This window comes from Coturnix japonica, chromosome 9 (assembly GCF_054131305.1).
Source record: "Coturnix japonica strain WE chromosome 9, WE-NBRP24, whole genome shotgun sequence".
Classification (NCBI taxonomy): domain Eukaryota; kingdom Metazoa; phylum Chordata; class Aves; order Galliformes; family Phasianidae; genus Coturnix; species Coturnix japonica.
In genome coordinates, this window is record NC_140671.1 from 5274079 (window position 1) to 5294400 (window position 20322).

At 44.5% G+C, this 20322-nt stretch overlaps 2 protein-coding genes across 3 annotated transcripts; one reads left to right on the forward strand and one right to left on the reverse strand.

Annotated features, from left to right (window-relative positions):
* Positions 1-2674: 2674 nt before the first annotated feature.
* On the forward strand, positions 2675-13766 carry TCTN1 (tectonic family member 1). Of its 2 annotated transcripts, none has more exons than XM_032447781.2 (15): positions 2675-2874; positions 3573-3693; positions 5111-5241; positions 5582-5748; positions 6139-6226; positions 6837-6946; positions 8206-8226; positions 8671-8796; positions 9650-9775; positions 10155-10237; positions 10580-10720; positions 11025-11181; positions 11921-12046; positions 12383-12527; positions 12954-13766. In XM_032447781.2, exons 1-14 carry the CDS (start codon positions 2718-2720, stop codon positions 12524-12526), a joined length of 1698 nt encoding a protein of 565 aa, XP_032303672.2. In that variant the 5' UTR covers positions 2675-2717; the 3' UTR covers position 12527; positions 12954-13766. The 2 variants fall into 2 exon arrangements, with proteins under 2 accessions (XP_032303672.2, XP_015733358.2); XM_015877872.3 differs by having other exon boundaries at positions 13267-13766.
* HVCN1 (hydrogen voltage gated channel 1) lies at positions 9005-18390 on the reverse strand. Its single transcript, XM_015877884.3, has 6 exons — positions 18332-18390; positions 17232-17447; positions 16959-17063; positions 16473-16704; positions 14397-14509; positions 9005-14068 (listed from the first exon to the last, which is right to left on the reverse strand). The coding sequence occupies exons 2-6, from the start codon at positions 17421-17423 to the stop codon at positions 14003-14005; spliced, it is 708 nt and encodes a 235-aa protein (XP_015733370.1). The 5' UTR covers positions 17424-17447; positions 18332-18390; the 3' UTR covers positions 9005-14002.
* Between the last annotated feature and the right edge of the window lie 1932 nt (positions 18391-20322).

The window sequence follows — 20322 nt, forward strand, 5'->3', positions numbered from 1 at the left end:
AGCACATATTGTCAGAGTTTCCCCAACAGTCATTCTTTCCCTGAACTCATTCTTTCTTCATTCTTCTTGTCCAGGCCCCTTCTAGGCTAAATCCAACCCAGCCAAATTCCTTCTTGAAGGCACCAGATTTCAGTGCTGGGGTGTTCTGAGACAGCTCTCACCATCACAGGGTGTTCTGTCCCACACTGAGTGCACACCGCTTCTCCATCTGTAATCCCCCACCTCACTTACGATTGAGCACGAGTTCGTGCCCCATCACGATGCATTTCCTAAAGCAGGATGGGACACGCTCTGTAGCGCTTTATGCCTCACAGAATGAGAAACTCAGCATGAGAGCCAGGCTGTCAAATAGACTCGGCAGAGCATGACTCTGTGTCTCAGTGAGGGCATGCCGTGAGCAGTTCATCATCCCTCCATCCCTGGTCATCCACTCAAGCTGGCCCAGGCAGCCAAGACAACGTTGTTTACGTAATAATAATTAACCTTTGCTGAACTCTTTCACTCCGGTGTGATGACAGTTCCCCCAGATGAAGGATTGCTCTTGGTTTTCATTCAGAAGATCTCTTGGCTCTCAGGAGAAAAAATGCAACAGCAAACCCCCATTTGAAATGAAATACAAGAGGATTGGTTTTGCCCACTATTCACTATCAGCTCTGATAGATCTCTGTACGTACGCTGCTGTCTCACTCAGTACTACTATCCTACCCCCAGAGCCAACATCCTGCCAAGTGGTATCTGTTTAAAACTCTCAAATGCACAAATTTGGCACAAAAACTGGAGCAAAGGGCATTCCCCTGGTTACAGCAGCCGCGTGGAATCTTCCCACCTCAAAGTCCAAGATCCACTTCCATCAGATCATTTCAGCTGCAAAACGAAATGAACTCTTCTCGCTAGGCTTGCTCAGACTAATAAGTACGAGGGGGAGCACAAAGCAGAAATGCTGTACAATGTAATCGACTGTTGAAGGCACAAGCAGTTTTTCAGCTTGTATTAAGACTGATTCACTTGCAGCTGACGTCAGTACTCCCTCCCTACTCTCTTCGCCTTGGGATTGGAGTATGATAAATATTACCTGTAATGCCATCTGCTGTACAGAGGCAGCACAGGGCTCCGAGGCTTCTCACAATTTATTTAGGAGTTAATGTTGTGCTAGAGCAGAATGCACTTTACTTCAGGCTTATTTAACTCTGTTTCGACTTCAATTAAAACTGCCTGTCCACTTGTAATTTTAAAGTCATCCATTTCACAACAAAAACCATGTTTGCCTTGCAGAGAAGTTAGGACAGCACAGTTAATATCAAACAGGAAACTGCTGCGAAAATGACAGTGTTACCAGAAGTGCCCACATGGAAGATACAGGGTCAGGAGATCGGTCTGAGGGTGAGCAACCACGACCTGCACATAGCAGCTCTCTGTGATACCCTGGGAGAGCCCATGTATGTCATGAATCCATTTCTCCACTGGTTCTTTTAGAACCTCACCCAAGTTCCCCAGCTTCTCTGTAAAACACAAACTACTGCAGGTTAACGGTGAGTGTTAATTCTACCAGAGTTTTGATTGGATCAGACTGAGAATATCTGTTTAGAATATGCATATTGAAGTGCATCCATACTTAAACTGAGGCATGTACAAAATTATTTCCTCACAGGATTTTCTTCTGATTTTAACCAGGATCCACTTCCTACAGGAGCTCTTTCACAACCACGAGTACTTCTTGTTACTGCAAACTTCCTCAGGATGAAATCTCTTCCAAGTATGTTACAAACCATCTGCATGGCGTGTCCAAAGAGAGCAGCCCAGGGCAGCCAACAAACAGCTCGAGCACCTCATCCACTGTCATTTATGAAGACCTTGTTTATTAAACCAGTCCTACTCTCAGTTATCTTAAACATCCAAAAATGAAATTAAACTATTTAATCAGAAGGATACATGTCCTTAAGCAGAATTTCTGACATCTTCCCCGATGAAGAGAAACATAGTGACTCTGCCAGTTTGTTCACCTCGATCCGAATAGTTTTAAGTACATTCAGGATAAATATCGATTGGTCCAGGACTCTGAGAACTCTGGTGTCATTTGTTCTGAGAACAGCAAGTTTTGCATGTGTAGCAATAATTCAGCTATTTACAACAGATTTAGAAGGGCTATGGTCTATGTTAGTTATAGGACTGAAAATGAATTCAGCTCAATTAGTAAAATATGCTTAAAGGAGAGAAACCGAAATGTAGGTAGTATTTTTTTGCTTTATTTTAGCATTGCATCAGATACACATGTTGATTCTGTATATAACCAGTCCCTTGATTGGACTTAATCCCGCAATGTTTGTATCACAAATACAGACTATAATGTTTAAACACATCAAAACCTTGATGCTTAAAGTAACACTGTAATGCAGTAAATCCCTCAACAGCAACCTACTGCATTTTAAACTGCTTGAGTTTCCATTTCATAGGCATTCCCACTTAGTGCCCTTTCAAATTATTAATTAATTCGTGTTGATGGATAAATTAATGTATCTCTGATGGCGGACATGCATTATTGATTCATCTCGTCCTACACACTGAGGTGCCGCTCTGTGGAACCCCATGATGCCCAGCAGGGGGCGCTGTTTCCCATCACACACCGCGCTCCCTGGCAACGGCGCCGTTGCTAAGGGAGGCCTAGGCCGTTGCTAAGGGAGGCCTAGTCTGTCTGTAGGGGCGGCCTAGCAGTGTCCGTCATGGTGGCGGCGCTGAGGCTTGGCCTGCTTCTTTTCTTATCACCGCTTCGGGCAGCCGAGCCCAGCACTGATCTCCCATCCAGCCCAGAGACGCCATCGAAGACCCGTGCTGCCGCTTGGGAGCGGGGTCGCAGCGGGCCGGCCCCGCTCACGGACGGTGGGTGCCGGGTGGGGTGGGGGGGCTTGGCCCGAGGGGAAACCATCTCCTCCTTGTGAGTCTCCACTCAATGCTGGGCCCTTGGGCTCCTCTGGTTCCTCCTCTGTGAGGCAGTTATCCTGCTTCGTTCTCCAGGTCTTTATTGCTGTGGCACAACAGTTTGCCTCAAATATCAAATCCTGTTTCTGTGGATATATAGTGCTATCACAATGCAAATCACAAATGTTTGTCGTTGTAAATGACTGCTCTTACCAAAATGATGTTTGTTTTTTTTTTCATCCAAATACAAGAAACAAACTGATAAACAGAATTTCACTACCTTGTAACAGACAGTTAAAGATAGTATCACTGCCTTGTTTGTATGTTTTCTTACACCAGACCTAGTTTCATACCTTCATACCTTGAAAATTCCCATAAACTCCTGTTGCTTTTTTCAGTTTCATAGGGAAAAAAAAAAAAAAAAAAGTGTCAGATTCTGGTATGCTCTTGGCCTTGTTATGTGCCCCTAAAATGCTTGCGAACTCTCAAAAAATGACCTGGAGAAGTAAAAAAGAAAAAACACAAAAAACCAGCATAAAGTTGGATATAGACTTTTGACCATTGTCAAGAAGAAGGCGAGGTGAAACTTGAAAGTGTTAGGGAACATGCTGTAGTGTGCAAAGTTCCAGTCCTAATTCTAACTTCAATCTTTTCTCCAGTTGCCAAGCTGTGTGTTTGTGATCTGTTGGTGGCACAGTGTGATGTAAATTGCTGTTGTGACCCTGACTGCAGTGAAGCAGATTTCAGTCTCTTTACAACGTGTTCGGTTCCTATTGTCACGTAAGTGAATAAACAGCTATCTGAAATACAAAATTGTCTTATTTGGTGTGTGTATTTGCATGAGTTCTATATTCTCCTCTTACAAATTCCTAACCAGTCTCTTCCCGTGCCATCCTAACCCCTGCCCACCTTTTTACCAATCCCTGCAGCACCAGGTTTTGGCTCCCAACCAGGCAGAACAGCAAATTGGCCTCCCGGCCCACTTTCTCATTCCTTCTTTTCTAAATTTGTGCTTCTTCCTTTTTCTTCCTGTTGTACTGTCCTACTATGTGTGGGTGCTCAACTGATGAAGCCTTTTGCTGGGGGATGAAGAATGTATCTTCAGACCTTCATCAATATAATGCAGTGTCTGGAATTTAAGAAAGCTGATGCCACACGACCATCTGGCCACCTCCATAATCCAGCAGTAGCTTCTCAGTAACCTCTAATTGAGGTTTACAGTATCAACTAGAAACATGATCAATTCAGGGCTTAATGAAATAGTGTGAGTGTTGCTCTGATCCTGGTTTTACAAATCAATGGTCCCAGCCTGCTGCCTCGCTGCCAATCTGTCACTTTACAAACAGTAGAATGTAACATTATATGCATGAAGTAACATGGATAGTTACTTCCTTGCTATTTACAGTTTATCTGAAAACACCTTTACCTAATTCCATCCTCTCAAAAACGAGTTATGAAAGCTCACTTTATTATCTTAATATAAAACCTCTTGGTGGCTTCTCAGAACAATAAGTACAGCATTTCAACCCACCTTCTGCATAAATTATGCCAATCTCAGCGCTGGGGTTTATTCTTGGTGCTTTGAAATTTGAATTAGCAGTCATCCCAGACTGCCATTTCTTATTGTTCTTGCACATAATGACTACTGCTACCCATTTATAGATATTTAGATATATCAGAAAGGTCTAATCAACGCCTTCCTGAATGACAGTTAAATTGCCTCAGGTGACTGTTCTGTCTTTGTCAACTAGAAATGCATTAAATGAAGCTGTAGTTGTCCCCAAAAATTCTTTTCTATAAAACGTTCATTTTTTGCATGAAATTTCCAATGCCTGCAAGTATTGTGGATCTCATTATTTACATTTGGATTTATGTACATTTGTGTAATTGTGGTAATTGCTGAATGGATTTTGCCTGCTCACAGGTGAGAGGTTACATATGGCACCTCAAACTCTAAGGAAAAAGGGTGTTTGATACGGGTTGTGATACTACTAACCAGTGCTTCACCTCATCATTTAACTTCAGCTCCGTGCTTAAAAGGTCATTTCTAAAAGCTGTTTACTTTCTCAGTCCCTGCCACTGACTGCTTTAACTCTGCCTAATTACCCATTTGCTGCCTCAGCACGCAAAGAGAACTTTAAAATATGGTCAGCAGTAACTTCTAGTGGATCACTGATTTTTTTGTTATTACTTGCAGAGGTGACAGCCATCTTTGTAGTCAGAAAGCTGCAATATATTCACTTGATACTAAAGCAAATCCACCAGGAAGAGTTTTTAAATTAGTTGACCACATAAATCCCAGTGTTTTCTGCATCCATGCTACAAACTGTAAGTAATGTTGTTGCCAATATTAAGTATTAGACGTCTCTTTTTATAAGTTCTCTAGGTACAAAAATAGACTAAAATTAACAATAACTAAACCTGTCAGAAAACTGATTATTCTGTGCACTCACGGTCCTTATGTTGTAATACTTCTGTTTGTGAAACTATCTCATGCTCCAAGTCTTAATCCTCTCTGTTGAAAGCACGCTCCTGGTTCTAACTAAGCTTAATTAACAATTTTAATCTAATTTTCTGTTGGCAAATTGAGAGTTGAAAAGTGATGTTTTCCTTAATATATATATATTGTATCCTAAAAGTCATGTTGTTCTTTCAAATGTTTTGGCAGATGAACAAGCACTCTCCTTTCGTTCCCCTGAAATACCTACTGCTGAAAATTTTGATCAACTGCTCAAAAAGTATGGAAGTGCTACATTCAGTGCTGAGCCCGAGAGCTGGAGTGTGAACTCAGATGCTTCAGATCCTTCTGATGCAAACGAAAGTTACAGATATGAGGTACATGAGAGTATGATTCAAGTAATATTAAATTGCTTCATAAAAGAGCAAGTTTGCATTTGCTTGTAAAAAATTGCAGTACTGTAAAAGGAAAAATCTTTGTTTTGGTCTTTAAACATAGAAATGCAAAAAGAAACATGTAGTGTTGTATGAGCTTTCTTCAAAAGTGAACTAGGATTTAAGATCCGAGAAAAGTAACCAGCTGTTCTGAACAAGGAAAGCTGTTAGCGGTGGCTTAAGAATTGACATGCAATGTGGTATGTGGTGTTGACAGATGTAATGGAAAAAAATAACTTCTGTTATACGGATTTACTGTCTATGCAAATGCTCTAAAACTTTCCACGAACTGAAATACACCTATGTATTTGAATATGTCATTTTGTTTGGCAGTATGGTGTTCCTATACAGACGGTGGATGCATTTCTCAGGCTGCCTAGCCCTGTTGTCTCCTCTTGGTGCTCTGATGCAAACCCTGCAGGTTGGAAAATGTATTTGAATTCCAGTAGAATTCTGTTCTAACTTGAGCTTAATCAGTGAGTAAACCATCACACCAATGTAAATTCAGATAAAGATCTGTGAACAAATGTTTTATGGATATCTTCTGAGTCTCTGGAGGTTTTTTTAGACATAGGGTGGAAGCTGTATTGCAGCTACATTAGATATTCAGAGTTAGCTATGGGAACCCTTGGTTGGCATCTCTTTTTAGTGTTTTATTTATGCAATGGTAAAATGCCACTGACTTAATAATTGATTTAATTGACATAGTAAAATAGTACAAGGGTGACACTGTGAGGGTAGAAGGTGTTGCATAAGCATGACCTAACTGGGCAACCTCTTTAAGACATCTTTCTTTAACAGAATGAGGTTTCTTTCACAGTTTGAATGAAACTGGGGTCAGACTTGCAGACTTGAACCCTACATTTTGAGCTGTCACAGTTTCTTGAAAATCTGTAAGGGAGATCAACAGCAAAAAAGAAGGTTGCAAGACCCATCGTTATTGTTAAAGTTGTTCTTCTGCAGTTTTTCATTTGTGTTTTTCATAATTATTCTTTAATTTCCTTCAGCAATACTTTGTGACTCTCTTCCAGGGTTCTTAGTACACCAGGCTACAAAATGCATTCGATCAATCAGTGTGGAAAACTGTGGCAACGTTCAAGCAGTTAGTATGTTATTTTATATCAACTCCAGCATTTTAGCAGTAAGTATGATCTGAAAGCATCATGTAGCTGCCTGCCCATATTACATATTGCTTTGTATTTCCATAATTAATTGCTATTGCCTACAGGATATAATGTTTCCTTTTGATATTTAAACCATGGGTTAGGAAAAATCCAGCAGTCTTTTCTATATAAAGCTTTTAGAAGTGTTTTTACTTCACACTGAAGTAACAGAAGCATTTACTCTTGTCTGCTTAGCCAGCAGAAATAACGGTCTAGAAGATAGAAGCTTGTGTCACTGTGCTAACTGTGCAATAACAGCAACTTTATGTGCTTGTGCATGTAAATCTTGTACTTAAAGAATCTGTAAGGTTGGATCCTCTTCAGTTTTTAATAGTGGTGTTAATATAGAATTATTGCACATGTGTGCAATAATCTTCATTATACTCCTCAAGGAATGTGACCTTTTACCCCTCTGAGAGCAATCTTGCTCATATCCAGCTTACTACCAAATCCGGTATGTGGCTGCTTTTCAGAGCTAAGGTTAATTTTTCATTCTTTTTTGAACAGGAGGTTCATATTTATACAGCATCCCCCTGTTCAAAGATTGAGGAATATTAGAGGGGGCCAAATGGTCAGTAAAGCTGGTCTGTAGGCAGTTCCCCTTGTGAAGATGGGGCGTGAAAATAAAAGAATTATTTTGTTTTGGGGATGGTCAGAAGGCAGAGCAGGGAACGCTTTCAGTGCCAGCAGGTGGAGCCACTGGCAAAAGAAATGTCAAAATCATCAGCCCAGGGAGGCCAGGAGCCTTTGGTGAGTGGACCCACACAACAGTTCCTTGAAGAAAACCCCATCATTAAACAAATGATACACAGCACTAGTAATGCTTTTCTCCTTTCTGATGCAAATGATCTTTTTCAGTGTTAGTTCTGAGTTGCAAACAGTGTCAGAGGGAAATACTAGATTTATCTTGTACTTATCGAATGCCTTAAATGTTTGTTAGGAGTGCAGTCAAAGCTCAGTCTGGTGGAAAACTGCTGGTAGTCACTAAGAAACTTTCCAGTTGCTGCCAGGGGAAGAAGAGCATTGAGCTGTAAGATTTTGCATACTAGCCACAAATAGCAGTTATTTTCAAACCACCTAGATACAGCAGCTCGCATCCAATGACTTCCACTATTCACTGTAATGATAGGGAGTTGAACAGGCAAAGCAATTAAACCTTAACTGCTTTACTTAACTGCTACTTGTAATAATTCATCCCTTTGCTATTGTTTGAAATTGCTCTTTTATTCTCCTCTAGGTACCTAAGTCAAGTCAGATGGTAAGTATCTTTCTAACTCAGAACTGGTGGGGGTAGACTTCTTACCCTATTATAGTCAGTGGGAGTTTTTCACTGACTTCATCAGAACAGTGACTTTAGCCTTACTCTTTAGAACAAAAAGTAAAGTAAAAATCCCCTACACGTGCCTTAGGAGAAAAATGCTGTGGTTTTTATTCAGTAATGGTATTAGCAACACCAAGATTACATGCCACCACCAAGATAATACGCTATCTGCAGACAACTTTAATCTGATATAGTGCCCCAACATAAAACTATTAGCTGATTTTATTTGCTGTTTCAGTTTAACTTCATCAATACTCTTGCTTAAAGGACTATTGTCTGCTGTCCAGCACAACAGAACTTCTGAAGAGTCACACATATGATACAGAAGAAGCCAAAAATAAGTATACATAATATTTGGAAATGACATGAATTATTTTTCAGGTTAATATTACTGTCCGGTCTGTAGTTGTCCAGTCTCTGAACGGAAGGCACACTTTACTTAGCACCAGCCATGATCTCAGGAACCCTATGATTTCAGGTGAACTATGCATCAATGTAGTTCATGGGGTAGGTATGACATTTCCTTTTCCCTCTTTCATTTAGTAGAAAACATGTGTGCATCAAATAATTTCTGATTCACAACTTACAGACATGATAGAGGCCTTGCCATTTCCATATATTGCGGCATTTTCAAAGCTAGTATCACAAGAGAAACACAGCCTTCAGGATTAAGAGTACATTTCACAATAAAACAATAACAATATGCAACATAAGGTGCAGTCAAGATGAAATCTGTTTTATTATTGCTCTACATACATGACATAATGGACAATGAGTTTACAATCCAGATTATCCTTGGTAGAATATGACTTAAGGCACAGTGGTAGCAGAGACAGAGGAATACACAGTGCAAATTACCTTTTTATCTTAAGGAGATGAACATTTAGAATTACACCTAGAAGTTTATCAAGAAGCCAGTTTTGAAGAGGCTCCAAACCTAGATCTGTTTCTGAACATTGCTTTACAGTGGCTTGATTTGGTAACAGTCACGTCCTTTACACCTAAATATGCTCACATGGCTACAAACTTCTTTACAAATATTATGGCTTTGTCTGTCAGATCACATTATAGCTTTTTTCACGGGCTTAAAACTCCCACTCTTGTGAGGTCAGAAACAATGGGAAAAATAGAGCAAATAACAAGCATTGAAAATACTGCTTAATTTTGAACTTCGGTTTCTTCTGTTTTCTGGGCCTGTTCTTACTGCAGCTGAGGATACAATACATCTCTACAATGTAGCTGAGCGTTTCTTAAGCATGGAAGAAGGAAAACAATACTTACATAGTTTTAAATTCCTTTCTTGTAGGTCCATACTCTTATCTACTTGTTCTAATTAATATCTAAAATGTTTCATTTTCAGGTGAGTTATCATATTACATACACAGACGCAGGAGAAATAATAGAAGCAGCTGCTTCTTTTGTCTTGGGAGCAGTTAACAAAGAAACACTTTCAATACAACAGAGCTTTGAAATCAGCTTTACTCAGGTAACTGCTACAGATGCTATGGATGACTTGTTGAAAGACATTTAATTACAAAACTTATTAAACTTGAATCAGAACAATTGTTAGCAGCAAGGTAAAATGTTACATGTCCTGGCTACACAGATGAGGCAGCATTTCAGAACTGGGCATTAAGGGTCTCCAAAGTCTGTTTTTGATGCTTAGAAGACTCACCTTGTTGCTCTGTACAAGAGTATCCAGTAAAGGCAAAGCCTGTCCCAGTATCAGAGACCAGCTGCAATCTTATAGAAAAACTTCACTACTGTTCAAGGCAGTTAATAACCAGAAAAACACTGAAACATTTCAGCATTTTCTAAATACTTCGGTACAAGATAAGAAGTAATACTGTAAATTTGTATTGCAGGTAAATACAAATCCAGTTCCTTTCAGTGGTAATCCTGGTTATGTTGTTGGACTGGCTGTAAGAGCGGGCTTCAAGCCACAAGGATATCCTTTCCCCATTGTAATTCTGCTTTCAGCACTTGTTATGGACCAACTTCCCTGAGACTTTCTAGCATGAACACCTTATGCATTTAATCTGCTATTTACTGAAAGTAAATTGATGCTTTTTGGCTATGTTCTAGAAGTGACCAACGTCTCAATCCTCACTGCAATCTCCTGGAACTGCTTAGTGAGGTAGATTCAGGTCTTTGTTGCATGCTCTAGTGCTTCATCATGGTTTAAAAGTCTTGGGTTAGTACAGCATTTTTAGATGAACCTTAAGGATCTCGCTACAGATCCTTTCTTTGTAATCCACAACTACTGAATTTCCCTTTAACTGCACATTACATCAGGCATCATTCAGAGCACTAACAAATACGGTCAGCTCACTATTCTGCAAAGTACAGCCAACCAGGATTGTCTCACAGCACAGGAAGCCAGAATCCCAGTGTTATTTGGTTACAACATGATATCAGGCTGTAAGTTACGGTAAGAGAACTTACATTTTTATTATTCAGTGCTTTTATAGCCCCATGGTAACCCTTTCCATTAGGATCTGTTCACATCCTGGGACATTCATACCACTGTAAGAGTATTGGGAATAGAGCATTTAATTATAAGAAATATCATTTAATTAACAATGGTCTCTCTTCTCTTGGAGAGATTGTGCACATTAGCAACTTTAGCTGGAAGGCTTGAACAGTGCATGAGAGCAAGGAGAAATTACTTCCATGCCAAACCAATGGATTTTGCTTTAACTCTCTTTTCTCCTCCCCTTCTCCCACCCTGGAAGAATTACAGCAGCTATGAACTGCCAGCCCTTGGCCCAGGTCCTCCTAGATTTACTGATGGGACAAAGATTTCCTGAGTATGTGGCCTCATTTGGAAATTCTCAAGCCCAGAACGTGCTCGACTGGGTGCCAATAACTCACCTTCACACCTCAGAACAGGTAAAGATTAACTCTCCCCCCACTATTGCTCTTTCTATACCCTGTTCTGGGATCTGAACCTGTTCTCAGCTTAGGTTTCTCAGACCTACAGGAAAAAAAGTGCAAGAAAAAAAAATTAATAAAAACTTGGAGGACAGTTTCCCTGGGATATTCAGAAACAAGGAGTATTTCCCTCTTGCTGTAAGGAGAGCATTTGTGCCTCTTTGAGAGGGCTGAATGACAGCACCTCCTCAATTAAAGCTTCTGTAGAGGTGGTTTTTTTTTTGCATCTAAACAGTGGATGATTTCTATAAACAGGAGCACGAGTGTTAAAAAAAAGAAATAATCGAGAAATATTTAAGTCTGTACGCTTCAGATTTCTGCCCTGGCAAAGTTAAGGGTTTTCTACTGTCCCAGCAGCATTACTAAAATGTCATCACTATTAGGAAAGCCTTCGTGCTGAAGAGAGCCAGCTCAGCACAGTCATTAAGCATCAGCACTGCTCGGGTAGAACAGCCCTGCCTGAAGTGCACTTATGAAGTCAGTTTGTCACCTATGGAGAAACTTCAGGGACACCCCCAAGCTGAGGCTGTGCTGTCTGTGCAGGCAGCAGTCCAGGGCACAGGCACGGCTGAGCTGCTCTGCTGACCACCTGGAGTGAGCTTTTGGGGGGGGCACTGTGCTCATCTAACAAGATGAATAAATACTGTGGTTACTCCTGTACAAGTCAGATAATGAGAGGATTTCTGACACTTTTCAGAGCTCCTGCCAAATACCAGTAGCACTTGAAATAGAAGTGAAGTGGACTAAATACGGATCCCTAGTTAATCCACAAGCCAGAATAGTAAACGTTACAGCAACAACCACTACAACTACATTGAAGAAGGTATGTAATTAAATTACAGGATTTCAGATAAAAGGAATGGCTTGTTTTGCTTAGGTATCAGCTGTGCAACAGTGACCTGGTTAATCTCTCTAAAGATAACACTTCATATTAGAATGTATTGTACCCAACAGTTTCTGTTCCAACTCAAACATGACTGCGGGCTGCTTGCCAAAGCATACTTCAGTCAAATTTATACATCAGCCCTGAAAAGAAACGCGCAATTACACATGGAAAAATCTTATTACAAATAACAGCAAAAATCCAAAATCCAGTTTAAACAAAGCATTCACACAAGGAGAAGAGCAAGGCTAATGCCCATCTGTATTCTCATTGCAGCTTCCTCTGGGAAGAGAAAGGACTATTCCTATAACAAGTTCTGTTGTTTTCACTGATATTTCTTCATCTGCAGAACCAGGCTATAAAGCTTGGCCCACCATTAATGCCAAGTTACAACATGACTTTTTCTTCCCATTTGCCTAAGGTAAGTGCCCAAGATGAAAAAAATGTAAAAAAAAAAAAAGTTAAAAAAAAAAAAAGCAAAAAGCTCATTGCTATTTTTAATCAATTTCCTAAAGAAACAAAGTTTATCCAGGCACTGTGTTGGCCTGTCAGTTTTCTTCCAAACTGTAGGTGTGCTGAGTTCAAAACTGTCCAATAGAAAAAAGGCACTCAGAGCTACTGGTCAGACCAATGGTCTGGGGCTCACAGCAAGCAGGCAGAAATGGAAGGAGCACAGCTCCATAGGAAACTAGGCTTCATTATTCTGTGAACAGCAGAGCTAATTGTTAATTAAAGTAATCATGTGGCATGAGATAAGGCCTCCGCTTTATCTATTTCTATAGATGAATGAGCTACATATTTCTAGCTATTTTCCCCAACCCACTAATTAATTACATTTCTTTTAAAGAACGTGAACAGTCAAGTGATGCTTTCAGAAGAGCTGAGTGACCCTCCAGCTGCAGCTGAAATCAATGGGAGAAACCTGCTGCAGTCAACACCTTTTGAAATACCTATTCCTCAAGACTCACTCTTTAACTATAAAATACCCCGGGGCTGTTGGTACCTGAAGAAGTTCACATTGTATTCAAACACCAGCCTGGTCCTTTAGAATATGCTTCCTAATTTATTTGTTTATTGTTCCTGGAGTCTAACTGTCCCCAGCAGCCCACTCACCTAGATCTCATCTTACATATTCTAATTCTTTTAACATGTTCATTTAGGAGCTGTGGAAGCAGATGACTCTGTGACCCAGCAGGCTACAAATGAACACTTAAATGGAAGAAGAGATGAGAGAATACAGTATCAGAACTCAGACCTGCTGCTGAGATTCAGTCACTGTTTGACATAAGATGGCATGTTCACCTCTATTTTGATGCTCACCTGATCATCAACTAAAGAATTCAGATGTTGGTGTTTTTGGAAGTGAATATTACATAAATAATGAAGTGGCACAAGCAGCAACAGAAAAGGAATCAACCAACAATATGAAAAGAACAGCTGGCAAAGAAGAGGTTGGAGTAGTGATGAACAGTCAGATGAGGGAGAAGAAATGACCTCTCAAGCCTGGATTCTTCTCTCTGCTACAGCAGGTTTCTACAGGGTGTTGCAAACAAAGAACCTTATTGCTGAAAAATGTCATTCCTTGAAAGGAGTGGTACTTCCTGAATGTACAGCATGTTAAGTGGTGTCTTTATTAAATTATTTTACACTTTTGTCTGTACAGCTGTACAAGGGTCTTATGGAGTCACCATTTACAGGGAGCACACGTGTTTAGTTTTCCAGTAAAGCTATTTTTGCAATCCCAAGATCTAATCAAAACGTGGTCAAATAGAAAACGTTTATAGACGACACTATACCAGAGAAAGCAGGCGGAGAGGAAAACCTTCTGGGTCAATCTGATACGTTCCAGCACTGCACTCGCCACAGCAGACTTCCCCAACTTGGAACACTGGCCTCCTACGTTTGCTCACTGATGAGCCCGTGCTGCTTTAACATCCTGGTAAGCCTCTCGATTTCTTGCTCCTGTTGGAGACAAAAGTTCACACAGCTCTGACCTCAAGGTAGCTTCCTAGATTCCTACAGATCTTCCCATTGCTGAAACATGCCTCACTGCATGAAAACAGGACAGCGTGGCTAACACAAGTAGGACAGAGGTAGCCATCATTCCTTTGAAACAGAAACAGCTCAGAGGAGCACAGGCAGGGCTGCGCTTCCTCACAGACACCACCTCACAACTCACTGATGAGGAAACCAAGCTGGCAGCAACAAGCTTGCAAAAGAATCCCAGGCCAGCTTGTCCTTGGGAGCAGCTGGTAGGTAAAGCATGTTTAATTTAAAAGCATTTTCTCACCTTCTCCACACAGCTGTGTTGAAGTTGTTCAACCTTTGTTGCGAGTTTCAGGTTCACCTGCTTTAGCTTGGACACTTGTTGTTCAGAGCGGGTCTTCACCGATAGAATTATTCCTGCACAACAATTCACAGTGGGTTCGTTTGACAATGTAAAACAGCCACTAGCAGGAGGTGAGTGGTACGCAGGGAGTTAACCTTGTTCCTCTCAATCTCTGCTTCTGTCGTCTTTAAACCACCTTTCCCAAGTGCTTTTCTTAATGAGGAGGGTTTTAGATGAGCCCACCCCAGGGACTCGGATACCGATGCTCTGCTGGGGAGAGGCCTCAGAGCTGAATTAATCACACAAACTGTCATTCAAATCCTGAATGTAAATTCAGTCCATTGGCAGAGCCTGGTGGGGATGTAACCAGCACCTCATACAGCCAGGGGCTGCATTCTAGCAGGGCTCACATCACAGCACCCACTGGAGCAGCAGCGGGCGGCTCAGCCCCGGGCACATTGTGCTGCCAGGACCACATGGTTTTGGCTTCACCTTGTGCAACCCAGCAGCAATGGCACAGTTTCCTCTTAGAGCAGAAGTGACACTTGTCTACCAAACTATTTTTAGGCTATTACATGTGAACTTAACCCCCACAGTGAAGGCAGGTTCTTCCCACCCTTTTCTGAAGGGGAAAAAAAAACAACAACAACCAAATAAAACCAGGAACCTGCTTGGTAAGCACACCAAGAACAGCACGTCCTCCATACCTGACAGCTCTCCTGGCTGTTTATAGAGCAACACGCAGTAACAGCCACCAGTGCACACCTGTGCTTGCAGTGCTACAGGCAGCAGCCCTGCAGTTCTGGGGCTCATATCTCCAAAAACAAAAGAGCAATGCTGCTTATTTGCACTGACAACATCAAACAGCTCCCAGCTGCTGTAACCCGGCCTCTACCAACCAGCAGGGGCTGAAGGCACCAAACCATGCTTGTGCACAGCACCCAGAGCTCACAGTGGTTTGGTACCAAGTACAGCACCAAGCAGGTGGGCACAGTGAGCAGCCCTGCCATGGGAATAGAAACACTCAAGGTTTCTTTGCAAATCCAGTGCTGTTTTTCCCACTATGAAATGCTGTATTAAGAGACACCAAGCTCCTGCAGATTGTCTATCTGCTCACCAGGACGCTTTCTGTCCAACTTCCACTCCCAAAGAGCCTCAGGTTGCTCTCAGCCTCCAGAGATGCTGCCCCCATCAGAACAGCATCAGAAGGGCCAGTTATGTATGGTAAGGATCTCTTCTCCTCCTGCTCTGACTCACAGGACTCACACCAAGCACTGAGCACTCACCAGGAGTAAATTTGTAGGCACCGGGCTTGGGTCTATACTTGAGTCTGTACTTGGGCTGTGGTTTCACACAGGTTTTAGGGATAAGCTCATTGACAGTATAAATTATATATATATATATATATATAAAATATTAATATAAATATATAAAAATTATTATATATATATATATATATATATGTATATATAAAATCACAAAATGAATCTTTCTTTGAAGGTAGGAAATGGTTCCAGCTATGGCAAATGCAGAAATGTCAGTTTATGGTTCCAACTGCAGGGTCTAATTTGGGAACATCTTGTATTCCTCTTTTCACACAAAATCCTTTGCCTCCCAGTGAGAAAAGCCCAGCGGAAGATCAAGATGTTCCCTGCAGCACCCCAGGAGGGATGACGGAGCCGCAGCAGAACAACAGAGCCATCAAACCCACGCGGGTGCAGTTCACCTTGCTCCCTGCTAAAGCATTGCCAGGAGGATCCTGCGATGCAAACAACGCTGTGCGTCACCTCCCTTCAGGAGGGAGCGATGCAAGAACAGCCTTCTGGTGTCTTGCAGGAGAACGTGCTGCTGTATGCCCATCACCGAGGCATTGCACCCACACCAGCAATGGGTTGCTATTGCTCTGGAGAGATCACAGCCTTGCAAAGGTCGCGCTCCAGTCAAACTTAATTTGGTGAGAGAACAGGAGCCTGTGCTCTTTCTTTAACATACAAAGGAACCCAGGGAAGGGCAGCAAACCCAACCTGTGCCACGTACCATTGATGATCCTGGCCACACGCCACAGCCGCAGCAGAATCAGGAGCCCCACGGCTTCAAACTCGTGTTCCCGAAAGAGGAGGACGAGGTCAAGGATGAAGGACACGACCACAACGATGCTGTCCAGCACTTCAAACTTGTGGTGGAAGAACTCCCGGCCATAAACAAAGATTTTAAACCCCACCTCAACCAGGAAGATGGTGAGAATAGACAGGGAAAGGTAGTGGAAAACCTGTGGAAAGAGAGTGGATTTAGGGCTAGGAACCCCATCTGTGTGTGGGGCAGGCTGGGAGCCACTCAAAGACGCTTCTGGTTGAGCTCTGCAGGAGACTTTGGCTGAGCCAGAGGAGGGTGGTGAGCACAACAGAGCTGTGCTGAGCCCAAGGAAACACAGAGCTGCTGCACAGACCATGGCCTGGTCAGCTTTCTGACAGGCACCAAAGAGGGGTAAAAAGCAGTTCACCTTGATTCCTTCCTGTGTGTTACCTTTGGGGCTATGTGATACTTGTCCGGATGGATGATCTTCAAGTCCATCAGCAGTTCCCCAAGGACCAGCAAGGCATCCACGATGACCAAGAAGACAACGACGATCTGTTGGAGAAGAACTCAGGTGAACCTCTCCTAGTGCAGCAAATGGGCACGAGCCCATAGGAATCCACTCAGCTCCCACCCCGCACCAGATCCTACATCATCTGTGCTCCCACAGGTGCCTTCAGGCCGAGCTTTGCCCTCGTTTAACCTGTACTTGCTCCACCTCACCTGAAACCTGCGTGAACTGAAGAGCTTCTTCATCACATCTTGGAAGGTGACGCGACCACGGGACGGCTCCAATTTGATCTCCGAGTCCTTCTCCCCATTGTCCTCCTCCTCTTCCTCCCATTTCTGGTAATCGTTGCTCCACTGGACGGGATCATCCCCCACCACCGTGAAGTGCTTCAGGTACCGGGACATGGCTGCGGATCAAGCGGGCATCCCCTGCAGCGAGACCAGAGCTGAGCATCACTCACCTCCCTGGGGATCTCAAACCTCCCATTTCAGCACCGTGTGACAAGAGCCGCGCTCCGTTCTGAGAACAAAGCCTGCGGACGGGAAATTGCTACACGGTGCTGCTGCTCGTTTTGCATCACTGCCCACAGCGCTGCCTGAGCCCCCACCGCCCTCCCGGGGCTCCGTGCACTGCTGAACCCTGAGACTCTTCCTCAGCATGTTACTTCCAACCATACCCAAACTTCGGCTACAGGAGAAAAACAGCAGCCCTTACTGAGACCAGTCCTCGCTGCACACCCAGAGCCTTTCCCAGCCCTTCGGGCAGCCTCAGCCCAGCTCCTCCCGGCCTCTGTCACCCCAAACAACAGCCGTGACTTCCCTTCCTTCACATCACCCCAGTCCCAACCCGTGGATGTGGCCTGACACCCAGCATTGCTGCGGGAAGGGCTCCGTCTGCTCCTGCGTTCCCCTTTTGCAGCCCTTCCTCTTCTGGAGGACTTGGCGAGGCTGCCCAGCCCACCAACCCCACTGAGACTCCTCTCCTGTACCAGCACATAACTGCATCCCCGTCCCCATCCATTCCTGGCCAGGAGCCCAGCACGGGCCGACGCTCGAGGCTGCCGAGCTGTGGGGCCATCAGTCAGAGTCCAGAGCCACCACTGTGTCACAGGACAACACGACCCAACCCCAACCTCACCACCCTGTTGACACCGAACCGGAGCCACCACGTTCCCAACACGGAGCCAAGACCCAAAAGAAGACGAAAGCCCTCCCAGCACCTTCACCCTCAGCCCGGGTTGTGAAGCCGTGACCAGGCCCCACCGATCCGATCCACAGCCCCCATAGCCCCCATAACCCCCATAACCTCGTACCGTGCGTCCCACCGCCGCTGTTTCCCTCCCGCTGCAGCGGAGCTCCCAGCCCCGGCCCCGCCTCTCCCGGCCGGGGGCGGCCCCACTGCCCCGGCCCAGCCCCGCCGACCCCCCCAGCCCGGAGCCCCGCTCCCTTCGTGCTGACGCTTTCCGTTTTCGCAGCATTTCCTATGCATCCCCCAGTTCTGTCCCACTGGACGGCCCTGAGCGGAAGCTGCACGAAGCGGATCCGCCGCACGGATGGGAACTTTGGGGCTGTTTTCCCAAACTTTTGCAACAGACCGACACGAGGATGGGATGAGCACAGCAGGAAACAGCGGACCCACCTCCATTTCTAGGGGCCCTGCTCGCTTTAGGGACCCTCCGTCTTTCAAACGGGAAACGCAGTGAGAAAACTCAGCTGCAAAAGGCTCAAGGAGGATCCTCTGCTGCAATAAACTCCAATACCCCCCGTGCAGCACCAGGCAAAAGCTCCCTCTGTTTTTACCTGTTTCTTTTCCCTCCTAAGGAGCCTCAGACTTTCCTCGGGACACAACGATCTCTGGGCGCCTTAACACAAGCACAGTCCTGTCCCCAGCCCGTTCCCCACAGTGAATGGGAAGCAGTGCACACAACACCCAGTGCAGGACCCCAAAGCGCCTACCTGCAGAGAGCAGCACAGGTGGGACCCTGCAGGGAGGGGATTTATTGAGCCTGGGCGTTTCCAGCTCATTGAGGTGTTTGGTTTCAGCTGGCCCCAAAACAACGGGGCGAGCAGCAAAAGGCACCAGCTCGGGGTGAAGCTGCAGCCGGCAGCGATTCCCCATGAGGGTCCTACAGCCTCGGACCTGCTCTCAGTGAGGAGCGCAGGATTTGAGCTCGTGAGGATTTACCGTCAGCTCACCGTGTTCTTGTATGGCCAGAGCACAACCCAACGCAGCCGGCTGGGTCCTACCGAACTAAAAGAGGAGGGATTTAGGTTGGATATAAGGAAGTTGTTCACACCGAGGGCAGTGAGGCACAGGGTGCACAGAGAGGTGGAGGTGCCCCATCCCTGCAGACACCCACAGTCAGGGGATGGGGCTGTGAGCACTGATGGAGCTGTGGGTGTCCCCGAGCACTGCAGGCAGTGGGAACTCATGGCTTTGAGGTTCCCTTCTGACTCCAACCATTCCGTGGTCATTTTTAATCCATTTGCTGAAGTCACTCTTGAAAATACATCTGCCATGAGTGGACGTAGTGTTTTCTACACAGCTTTTTATAGTAACAATGCTCTTAACCCTGTTAATTGCAGGATGAGCCTCCCTGCACTGGGATGGTGTTGGGCTGTGGGTGCTGGGGCAGAGCAGGAGCCCAACGCTGCTGCACCCTGTGCTGTTCCATCGCTGTGGATGGAGGTGTGGCACATTGGCCACCTGCACCCAAAGCAGAACATGCAGAGCAAAAGGAAGGGCTTGGGCTGCATCTGACAAAGACTAAGACACGCTCCCCGAGGTCCCCAAAGAGAATGTGCTCAGTGTCACGTTCTGCAAAGCTACTGCTTTGAATAAGAACCGCTCTGCACAGCCCCGTGTGAGCCAACGGCACAGGGAGCTCAGCCCATCAGCACCTGCACTGCAGCCTCACACAGCCCCTGTGCTTTAGGCTGCCCTGCAGCACACAGGCCTGATGCTGCTGCACCCATTTGCTCTCTTCTAGATCCACTCGTCATTCAGCAGTTACTGTTATCCATGCATTAAAGCTGAATCTAAAGGACATTGCTTACACTGGGGCAGACGTTGCTGTAACTCCTGTGTGGCCTGAGCGCCTTTGGTCCAGTCCTGCACTTTGCACAAGCAAAATGAATGCTGTGTTCTTCAATTCACCAGCACTGCAGCTGCACAACGCAGGGCTGACACATCCCAAAGCAAAGCAGGGACAGCACAGCGGGCAGGAACCTTCCCCACAGCCACAGTGAGCTCTGGGACTTCCTTTATGCTGGGGAATGCAGCCAGGCAGAAAACAGAGCCCAG